At 33.0% G+C, this 12,344-nt stretch overlaps 1 protein-coding gene across 1 annotated transcript; it reads right to left on the reverse strand.

Annotated features, from left to right (window-relative positions):
* Nucleotides 1-670: 670 nt before the first annotated feature.
* On the reverse strand, nucleotides 671-5,282 carry LOC132745653 (uncharacterized). Its single transcript, XM_060734601.1, has 2 exons — nucleotides 5,125-5,282; nucleotides 671-2,212 (listed from the first exon to the last, which is right to left on the reverse strand). The coding sequence occupies exon 2, from the start codon at nucleotides 2,207-2,209 to the stop codon at nucleotides 1,175-1,177; it is 1,035 nt and encodes a 344-aa protein (XP_060590584.1). The 5' UTR covers nucleotides 2,210-2,212; nucleotides 5,125-5,282; the 3' UTR covers nucleotides 671-1,174.
* Nucleotides 5,283-12,344: the final 7,062 nt, after the last annotated feature.

Below are 12,344 nucleotides of genomic sequence, written 5' to 3' on the forward strand. Positions count from 1 at the left end.
AAATAATTAAACTTTAGTTTATAAGGTTACATTTCATTGGCGTCATTGGTATCGCATACCAATTTGTGCTTCAAAATTAACTCTTTAAGGGTATGACTGGTGACATGTCCGGGGTCCGTACTCGACAGCAAAAGCTGCATTTTGTGGCCTTACGAGCGGATGGACCCTCATTAAGCATAGGCTATAGATAGATAGCATCATTGATAACAACAGAAACTTTGATCTGCAGTTTGAACATGAAGTGTTATGTTTTTTATGAATGATTTTAAAGCAATTCAACAAAAAAGTATATTCATCTCCAAATAAATCAATTACCAATAGTTTTTTTTTATATATCACCAATGTTAAATAGCTTTTATATCTTTGACTCGCAAGAATATGATGTTAGTGAATTTCCTCATACCTGCCTAAAATTCGGGTAACAGTCTTCTATTATATTGATGAATTCTGTATCACACTGTTACGCGTGTATAACAAACAAAAAAACCTGAATTTGGTCTTTTTGAAATTCATCCCATTTTTCATCCCAGAGTGTTCTACTTTCAGTATTGAAATAAACCATTTTTTTAAATTTGACATGAAAAAAATACATGTAATATTACTATATTATAATATAAGTCCTTTTTGTTACTATTTGTATATTTGTTACAATTATAATAATAAAAAAACAGACTTTGATATTTTTATCATCTTATGTTACTGACTATAGTAGTGACACAAACAGAAAACAGTACAGTCATGTCACATAACATTTACAAGTCTTATAAGTCTCGTTTGTATTCAATGGAATTACTTTACTTACCAGGTAGGCATCAGTGAAAGCATTTTTTTATATTAAATATCTTTCCCCTCTTTTTAATTATGGACAGTGTATTAGATAAGTATAATAATGCAAAAAATGGTTTACAAAACATTCGGAAAAAATCTACAGTAGTACTTAATCTGAATATAACATGACCTGTGCGTAGGAATAATTTGGTAAGGTATCTGTGTAATGAGCGCACTTTTTGCGCGGAGCTTCTCAATTGCTGCATTGCAGCAACATTTGTACTTGTATAGTATATTATAGCATGAGAGAATGTGTATACAAAACCCAAATGTCAATATAAATGTATAGTTAGTTTTTAGTCTGTTATATTTTCAGACAAGCAACAACTTTGCTATTTTGTGACTATTAAGTTACTATTCCATATGTCAGTAACGTTTTCTTATTTATCATGACATGATCTCCGTTTATAAGTGCATGTTTCATCCAGCCTGGCTTCAATTCTTCCCCATTAGGCCTCCCATCATTAAAGTCGTATTGCAATACCCCAGAAATCAATTTTGCTTCAGACGATTTCGCGATTTCTGGAAGCTGTGTTGGGAAGACAATACCACTTGGTGCAAATGGTGGAATAGATGTCTCAAGAACTTTAACTCCTTGTGACGGCCAGTGGGTTGTCATGCCTGCCTTATCATATACCTCTTTCCTTTTCTGCATATCCTCTTCTGAGGCCCAAATGGCGGGGGCCATACATACTAAAACACCAAAACGCCATCTACCGGAGTTAACACGCCCTTTAATAGGATTAGCATTTGCATGCACTAATCTAGAATCCCAGAGAACCATACCGCCTTTAGGGACGGGAACGCGTTTTGATTTACATCCTTTGTTTTCCATGAATTGAACTTCTTCGTCCGTGAATACATAATATTCTCTTAATTTTGTCTCCTCCCTTGGTCTGGCTATTGTTTCATAAAATTCTTTAAAGTGCATGTGTGAACATTCGAGGACATGAAATGTCCAGTCATCTTCATCAGCTGTTTCCAAGTAAACCATGCCTTGATAAGCGTGTAGGCCGTCACGTGAAGGGCTTTGGTCTAAATGTAACCAATGGTTGCTAGGTTTACTAAATTGTTCGTTGGTAGTCTCGGGTGGACGGCCAATGGCAACTGCGTCAATACTAGATAACAATTTATCCGTTTTCCAAACTTGAGCAAAAATGTTCTTTGCCTTAAGCCTAACAAACCATGTTGGGTGCATATTTCCTGCATTATAATTTTTAACAAGAGAATGAACAGGAAACGGCCATACGCAATCTTTAAACTGTGATAGCCACTCCTTGTACTGATCGACAGTCTGATCACATTCTTCTTTCGTGAGGACGTTGGCGACAACAGTATATCCTTTCACGCTTAGTTCTGTATAATTCTCATCGTTCAACATAATCTGAAAATAAAACACGTTATACTGAATAAGACACTGATTATAAAGTTTTATAGTTAAGGTTTATCTTATTGGTCAGACAAATCTTACCAGTGCGTAAGTTTAACATAAATATACTTGGGAAAAACAACACAAACAACACCCCCTCCCCACAAAAAAACAAACAAAAAAGAACAACAGTCATTAAGTAAAAATAGAATATTTCTAACTGATTAAAAATTCTCTTTCACAGGTGATATGTTTGTGTCTACAAAACAATGAAGTTATGCATATATAACTACTTCTGTTTTGTGTAAATTATCTGAGAAATCGTCGGAAAGTAAAAATTTAGAACAGACATTTCTTTCGGCTAATGCTGCACCATTTGGTGTAAGCCGACCATAGATTGGCTGATTCAAATAAGGATGCTGAATCTTACTATTAATAACGAACATTTGAAAAGAGAAGAAAGATTAAAAAGGCGGAAAGAGAACTTTGTTAAGCATAAGGGTCCAACAACATAACTTTTTTTTTAAGATTGATGACATAAAATACAATTATGGTACTCTGAAAACACCGTACTGCTGTGGGTCAGTTTTTTTTTGTAAAGAATATAAGATAACACATGAGTGAAGTTGAAAAATGGGCATTTTTTAACAGAAATACCAGTTAATATGTGGTTATATCAGTTGAAAATCAAATAAATACAAGCTTTAGGGGTTTTTAACAACTTTTAATAATCTGTGTGAAACAGGAGCGCTACAAGATTTCAGAAAATAGCACGACTAAGACAAAGCAGGAGGAGGCGGCAGATATAAAAACGAAATATAAAACTGATAAAAACTATATAAAAACAACATGACCAATTATTAATGATCTACACTGCTTTACAGTAAACAAGATTGAAAGCAACTGTACTAAAACAGCGCATAACAGGGACATTAAACCTGTAACATAGCTGCCAAAGTCAGACTTAAAGTAAAGAATGTCAGATATTTAAGCAATGGTGCATAAGTCGAACCTCTAGTTGACAAACAAATGTAAGCTGATTAAGTTCTAATATTTGAAAGACCATGGGCATAAAACAGCATGTAAATAATGAATGAAAATTTCAATGTTGTGGTGGTTTTTACGTAATTATGTTAAGAAAATCGATATTTGTCTCAGACAAACATAGGTTACATGTCAAGAAGTTGATTTGTAAGGCATTAAAATGCAGCAAACTAAAAACATTAGACACGAACAGGCAGGTGGATTTCTAAAAGTAATCGACAGACAAAAATATGGTAAAAATATTTTTTCAACACAAAGCTGCCTAAACAGACAAGTTATACAAACATTGTTTAGATGTAATTTTTGGACAAACAATGCATTAAAAATGAATCACTGAAATACAAAGCCCCGAACCCTATAGTTGACAAATGCTTTCTAGGGTAATCTTATTTATCTCTCAATGGCACTGGAAGTCCATCGACCTAAAACAGTTTTTCTTTTTTTATCGGCATTATCATTCTGAGTTGGATACACGTCCAGTGTAGCACAGATGCTGCAGTCACTTTAATGGCACCGACTTGATCTTGGTGGCATTATTCGTAGGCACTCAATAATGTTAAAATCACAATTGATAAAGACACCATCCGTGCACCTTAAGGTACATCCAGTAACATGTAATTTAAATTTACGCGGGACAGGTGCAATCAGCAGGGTTATTTACATAAATATACATGCTTAAACTACGATTAAGAAGGTTGTTAATGTATGTACAGTATGCATGCATTAAATATGTTTATCACTGCACTGTATACTGTCGAATGTATTCATTCTAAGGTTTAAATATACACATTTATTCACTTCATTAATGCACATGTTTGAAGTGGTTTATATGGCAAATAGTTAATGAAAATTTAATGTTACATTTAAGTTTATCTATCTGTTCCTATCATATAGCAGTTTGACTTTCTACTGTATAAAACTAATTCAGTATTTGTATTAGCAAATATTTACGTATAAAACATTATAGACTAGCATATGATCTTACAAGAAATGATGGTAAATTCATTCGATGTCTTGTACTTTAATACAGATACAATGCGTAAGTTTGACGTCTGAGAACCAGAGCATTTTCAATGTGCATTTTTTTCACGAATAAGATGTTTTTATAATAATTATGGGTTTGCATCAATATAAGGAAAAAAAGTACATGATTCAACAAATTGGTGCAACTGCAAGTACCACCAGCAATTTGCCGATTATACGTTATAGTTTGCTCACGGGCTTTTAAAGAAAATGGTCTTAGTAAGAAAAGGCCAGTACAATCAATAATGCATGTAGGGTCTTGCCAAGAACTATTGAATAAAGTGGACAATGTTTCTTTGCAGTCATTTTTTAAGAAAATAGTTATATAGACAGTTCATACAACAAAGAGATGACAAATGCTGCTGGCACGATGGTTTAAACATTGAAACGACAATTAAAGTCATTCCATTTTATAGCCAGATCGTTTCTGATTTGTAAGATCTAGGCAATTTTTATCCAAACGGTTTAAATGTTTTATTTTCTTGCAATAAAATTAGGAATAACCGAATGCAATCGAATCCGATTTAAGCAGTGTTTAGTTTGTTTGAAAACTAATCCACACTGTGTAATTTACTACTGGGTATAATCTTAAGTGAAAACTAAATGCTTAAATGTTTCATGTTACCCAGTATTCTTTTAATATATTACAACTTCTGGCCAGATGATGGCCAGATTTTACGCAAGTTGATAACGAATAAACAATCACAAACATTTATTTTATTGTTTTACCTCGCCTACCTTTATTTAGCTAGATGAACGTGTGTAAGGACAAAACCGTTTCAGCTTCAATGTTTTCAATATGTTAATATTCACAAAGCAGTATTTACATTAACATGTTATCAAGTATATAAATAGTCTACCTGCTTTTATACGAATATCCAACGTCTCGTTTTAAAGAAATTTAAATGTTCATACACTCCAAATGCATATTTATCCAGTATGCTGTTAGATCGTAAAATGAGATTAACAAGTTGCTTGTTACTTAAACACCAATATGTCACGCTGTAGCAATTTTATAATTAATATGACAGTGTGCGCTACGTTATCATTTATACTATCTATTAAGTTAGCGTATATCACTTGCACGGGAGTCAAAAACATAATTTAAATCAAACAAAAATGCAACGTCTTTCAATAGCTAAATGGAATGAAAAATATGAAGAGGTTATTACCACATCACTAATCTGACAAGAGCTTTTGTCAGTCGTAGAATCAATATTTATTTCCCATATTTGACTGCAATAAAAACATTGAATCATATATATGGCAAAATACATAATGTCACGTGATCAAGGACCAGGGAGATTTATTTCAAACCAGTATGTCTATTCAACAACCCGTCTAACGTGTTCATGAGGCATACTTTCTCTGTGGCAACTGATCTAGAACATAGAGTCTTCTGCACCCATTCAGAAATAATGTGGGATAAGTAGTCAGCCACTTATAGATAAATTTAGTGATTACTGGAAACCTATCCCGAAAAAAAAGATTAGGTGAACTGTCCGCCGAGAAATGAATAAACTGATTATTCAAGATTGTCTTTGCTGCATAGTCAGTCTCAGTGCTGTCAGATTTAAAAATGGGTGCTACCTAATTGGTTGCAGGCACAATCTTACTTTTATAGAAGCGCAGGTGAGTATGTCTTCATGTAAGTTAAAGCAAAATTTGGAAGATTTTATTATCCTATATATAACCACGGTTTTCAAACCTGCATCTAAACAACAAATTTTTTTCCCAATATATAAAACTGAGTAATTCAAGTAAGTATCTTACAGATGTTTAAGACCACAAACAATTTATATAAAAAAATGATCATGAATATGTTTGTTTAATTTTGAGCCGCTATCAATTTACATTCTCGACTGTGAAATATTTTATCCTGCAAAAAGTAATATAAATAGAAACAGATATTTTCTTTTTAATTAGCTATCGTATGAAATATAACGACGGGCGCATCATCTATAATACACCGAATTTGCAAATGTCAAACTCAATCTTCAGCACTAAAAGGTATCCTAAACTTTTGAAATGAATGTGTCTGACTATTTAAGCATGCAGCTTGATTTTTGCTATAGTGACTATGACTGCAAGTCGTTTTTAGTTAAAAAAAAATGGCTCGAATTCATGTATAATTGTGCACTAAAATGTTCTGCAGTTTCAGTCAATATTACAATGTCTTGTTTAAATTACCCTACATATCGAATTTTTAAGCAATAGTGAATTGAAGCGGCTGTAGCAATCTTTACTACCCTTGAATTAAAATAACCCTCATTTTTATCTATTAAATTTTCGACATAACTTCTTTACTTTTCACAGTCCGAAACGAACTAACTGAACGCATTGCACATAAAATAATGAAATAAATGAACCGACATACCGGGTACCGACATACCCGGCGGTTACAACAGTGACAAGCTGGCGGATGAAAATATAAAAACAATAATATTTTCGCGTTCTTCGAGACATCTGTCAAACCTGTTGCAAACATGTACAAAGTTTCAACTTAAAAAAGTTTGTTTGTTACCGATTACCCGATTACCTGGAAAACAAGCAAACATTTTTATCCGGAAGAAAGTAAATCAGTTATGTAAATTGTCGAAGCAGTGATGTGTCGTATGAGATAACTTGATAACATATGAATAACATGTTTCAAGTATTAAAAACTATTTAATATATTTTTCAAATACTTGTTATAGCAACTGGATATTAAAATTTGAAATATATTTAATTTCAAGATTTATACATTCTTTTAATACAACCGAATATTATTTTTTGTTCAAAATTCTAGAATTTACACGTTCCGTAAGTGAAACACATGAATTACACTGAAAACAGAAGAAGATATCGGGCCTATTAAATTAAGTTTCGCTTTCACAATACAATGTTGATTATTGTGAGAGTAGTAAAGATGATTCGAACAAATTAAAGCGATTACATCAACAGAAAAATAAGAGATGGTATTTAAAAACACGTCATTACATTTTAGTAACAACGAGCTGCAGTTGGGATTCGAAATAGTTTCTAAATGTGTTTATATAAACATTATACCAGTAAATAATATCATAAACAAAGAACGTGTCCTATTACAACTTCTTATTTCTTGCATATTGATAGATGACAAATCGTTAGTCGTGGATATGCTCATTACGGTCGTAAACACATATCACATTTCAGATTTTATTAGATACAATATCAATCATAGCTAAGAAAATATATCATTAGTAACAGTGAAGGAAAGTTTTCTAGATTTTTGACCTAAAAGTCGTGGTAATTAAAGAGGAAGGTGTTCCTAATTAATAACAAAATATAAGAATAAAACTGAAATGCGATACATTTACGAAGTCAAGAGGCTTATTGTCTACATATAAATAAGTATCACATCTTTCATAGTAGTTATTTTACTTTTCACATTGTGCTGAACAAAATGGAACTAATACATATATTTTTAGTTTATTTCAAATACATTCTTGGAACAGTAGGATTTAACAACATGCTTACTAATGAATCTTCATCAAATTTGAACAATACAGATCTGGCGTCTAGTTTGATAGCAGAACAAAGTAAATTATGCCCTTATATTGCTTTGTGTCATACATCAAACAGCTCTACTTTTACATTTGATAGATATAATTTGCCTTGCTGCAAAGAATGTTCGTGTGACGACACTTGTGTTGAAGAAAGTTCTTGTTGCCCCGATTACATCTCTGAAGTAGATCTAGTTCATAGCAATAACAAGAAATCGCAAGTAAGTACAAGAAATATTGTAAAAGCCGAAGTCAACCCACGGTTAACAGATACACACGAATGTGTTAAAGTACAACATGGTGTAATACAAAATCAAGACGGTTTCATGATGGTGGCATCATGTCCATCAAACTTTGATGACATTGAAGTAAAAAGGAAATGCGAAATGAAAATACATTATACCAACCCCTTCGATATACTTGACCATGTGCCAGTAACAGATGAAGATCAAAGGAAAACATATAAAAATCAATACTGTGGACAATGTAACTTGCAAAAAGATGTATTTCCTACATTTTGGCATGTTACGCTCGTGTGTGATTTACAATACTTTTCTTTCAAGTCCATTTCCGCGGTTAATCAATTTGTATTCATAGAGGCCGTCCTTTTTACAAAACGTAACAAATGTAACGTAGTCTACGAGTATAAAACTACAAATATCAGTGTAAATGCAGTACCTCAAAAGTGTACATACGACACAATGATCGACACCTGCAATGAAGAACATGCGAACACTTTTCTTCAAAAAATTTGCAAGAACTATTTCTGGCCTATCACTGTGCAGGTCATTGCTGACAGACAATTATACAAAAACTATGCGTGTCTGCTCTGTAACGGTATAAGCTTCAGGGAGAAATGTACAGTAGAAAAAGAAAGAACACCAGTTCATATTCAGTTTACATCCGTTTTAAACAGCATTAGAAAGTTATCAACTTTCGACAATACATCAAAAGCTGACCATCAGATCATCAATCGTTATTTTCCAAACATGGACGGAGAGGTGCGCTGCATTAAAGGATTTGCGCATGATATCAGAAAGGTACCTAAAGATAATTGTATTGATTATATCGATTAATCAGTTGTATTTTTTTTTGTTTACATATTCTTGTTTGTGTTTGTGAGCAAATCATTTGTTGATTAGTTTGGGATTTGCCCGGTTCATATAATCAAGAATGTTTTATATACGATTCTTGTAATGTAGTCATTTAATACGACTTAATTGCCTATGCTTTGTGGAACATTTAGTTCCTTTCTATCGTTTTGTTCGTAGGTTGGTTCCAATATCAAAAACTTTAATACCTAGGGATATCTTGCCTACTTTCTAAGTCTTCAATGTGATACGCAAGCTTGATAACCTCTGATCACTATTCGACATTCCATTTCATTTAGTTTCGCCCATTGTTCTCTCGTTTAGGGCCCATGTATACTTTGGGACCATAAGCCACTTTTCATGAATTGGTACTTACATGTCAAATTAAAAGTTTCGTGAAAACCACTATATTACCACGTCTGTGGTTGTTCTAAATTCTTATTTGAAAAATTCTTTATTTTCATGTTTATACATGTATGATGAATTTATATTGTACCTAGGCCTGTGCTAGGGGCAGTTGATTGTAGATTTTAATATCAAGTAAAACCGAAGCTATAACATTTTCAATTTTGACGTTTGGGGCGTTCCTAAGGGATTCTGTTTTTGTTGTTGTTTTTAGTGTTGTCTTTTTTGATAATAATTCGTCCGTCGTCCGTCGTAAACTTTTACTTTCAACGACATCTCCTCATAAACCGCTCAGCAAGTTTTATCAAAACTTCACAGAAATTTCCTTTGGTGATTACCTTTAAACATATACAAAAAAGTTTATTACATGCAGAAATCTGGTTGGTATGGCAACGCAACCTAAAAAAAATCTTATGAAAAACTTCCTTTAAAAACCCCTAACAGCTAAGGCTTAGATATTTGGTATGAAACATATTCAAGTGAAAATCTACCAAGTTTGTTCAAATAAAAGCCATTTAGACGATATTGGCGCCACCCCTAAGGGTCATTGATTATATCTCATAAGTATTTAGGAAATAGTTAAACAATCTAAAAAAACATAAAGCTAGAGCTTAGATATTTAGCATGAAACATCTTCAAATCAAAGCCTTTGGGTCAAAAGTGGCCCCGCCCCGGATGGGTCATTGGTTTTCCTTATATGTATATAGTAAAGATTTAAAAACACTCTTTTATAAAACCCAAGGAGCTTGAGGTCAAAACTGGCCAAGCCCTAGTGGTCATTGATTTTCCTTATATGTATATAGTAAAAACTTAAAAAATCTTCTTTTAAAAACACAAATAGATAGAGCTTAGATATAGGGCAGGAAATATCCTCCAGGGAGTGTCTACCAAGTTTGTATAAATAAAAGCCCTGGGGTAAAAATTGGCCCCGCCCAAGGGGGTCCTTGGTTTTCCTTATATGTATATAGGAAATGCCTAAACACTCTGCTTTTTAAAAAAAAAAAAACCCAAACAGCGAGAGTTAAGATATTGAGCATGAAGCATCTTCTAGTGTGTGTCTACCACGTTTGTACAAATAAAAGCCCTGGGGTCAAAATTGGCCTCGCCCCAGGGGTCGTTGATTTGCCTTTTATGTATATAGGAAAGACCTAAACATTCTTCTTAAAAAAAACAAACAGCTGGAGCCTATATATTGAGCTATTCAATTGAATGTCTACCAAGTTTGTCAAAAAAGGCCTTGGGACAATATTAGGGGGGGGGGGGGTAGTCATTGATTTTTCCTTATATTTATATCGGAAAAAAATCTTAAAAATTCTTCTTTTAAAAAACCCAAATGGTCAGAGATTAGATATGTACTTAGTAGCATGAAATATTTTCTAGTGAGTTTCTATCAAGTTTGTTCAAATTAAAGTCCTAGGGTCAAAATTGGCCACGCCCCGGGAGGGGGTCATTGGTTTTCTTATATGTATACAGTTAAAACTTAAAAAAATCTTCTTTTAAAAAACCCAAACAGCTAGAGCTTAAATAATTAGCACGAAACATATTCTAGTGAGTGTCTACCAAGTTTGTTCAAATAAAAGCCTTGGAGTCAAAATTGTCCCGCTTCGTGAGGTTCATCGATTTTCCTGATATGGATATAGGAAAAACTTAAAAATCTTCTTTTAAAACTCATTTAGCATAAAAAATCTTCTAATGAATGTTAACCAAGTTTATTCAAATAAAAGCCCTTGGGTCAACAATGGTCTAGCCCCGGGGGTCATTAATTTTCCATATATGTTTATAGGAAAAACTTAAAAATCTTCTTTTATAAAACCCACATAGCTTGAGCTTAGACATTTGGCATAAAACATCTTCTAGTGAGCGTCTGCCAAAATGTAAAAAAATGCCCTGGGGTTAAAAATTTGGCCCCGCGACAGGAATCATTGTTTGCATGATATCTATTTAGTAAAAATTAAAGAAATCATTTTTTTTTTTTTTTAAAAACAAGGAGCTAGAGCTTATATATTTAGCATGAAAAAACTTCTAATTGTGTCTACCAATTTTAAAACCCTTGGGTCAAAATTGGATTGGCCTGGAGGTCATTGATTTTCCTTATATGTATATAGGAAAAACTTCAAAAATGTTCTTTTAAAAAAAACAAATGGTTAGAGCTTAGATATTAAGCATATAATATTTTGTAGTGAGTGTCTACCAAGTTTGTTCAAATAAAAATCCTAGGCTGCGTTTCATGGAGAGTCCTAAGTTAATCCTAAAGCCTTGGACTTATGACCAACTTTAGGAGAAAAAGTTTTTGCACTTAAGACCGTTTCAAGTAACTGTCCTATCTTTTGTCGTAAACTTAAGACTTATGACAAATTCGCTCTTCTGAAAAAAGTTACAAAATACAATGTCACGCGCATATTCCCGGATTGGATTTACTATGTAATTGATTTAAGTAAGTATAAAAAGTAATGTATTGCCCTTTTGACGTAAAAGACATACAATATTACCGTTTGCGAAAGTTGCAGTAAATTAAATACTTTATCAAAGGAGAAACATGCATTTATTGTTGACAAAAACACAACAACTGATAGAATAACAACCCCAGAACAAAGAAATACCTCAATAAGGCATTTTCAGGATAGTCCGGATTTGGTGGTTGTCCGGTTAAAATGATCCCCAAAAAGTAGGATTTTTAGGAATCATTATTTTGTAACAAGTTGGCATAATACCAATCAAATTCATTAAAATACGAAACATGATAAAACGCCACATATTTTCACGGACCGGGACGGCGAGTGAAAATATGTAGCATTTTTTTATGTTTCGTGAAAATATATACCATATTTCACGAAAAACGAAATAAATAACCTTTTTATTTAATTTAATTATCAAAGAAAAATGATGACGAATCTCCTTGCTTGCTACGCAGAGTAATATATTGTTTTGACTGTATTTGCACGCTGTTTCGCGCTACATTGTGACGTCATGTAAACAACTCTTTAAACGTCTGTACAGCTGTAATGACTAAATTTTGGTGTTCGGATTTATTTTCTTAGTTACACCATTTTCTTTTATTCT

This window comes from Ruditapes philippinarum, unplaced genomic scaffold, assembly GCF_026571515.1.
Source record: "Ruditapes philippinarum isolate M1 unplaced genomic scaffold, ASM2657151v2 ctg102_1_1_1_1, whole genome shotgun sequence".
Taxonomy (NCBI): domain Eukaryota; kingdom Metazoa; phylum Mollusca; class Bivalvia; order Venerida; family Veneridae; genus Ruditapes; species Ruditapes philippinarum.

Coding starts and splice junctions, on each gene's coding strand:
- LOC132745653 (XM_060734601.1), bottom strand. CDS start 2,209: ATGTTGAACGATGAGAATTATACAGAACTAAGCGTGAAAGGATATACT.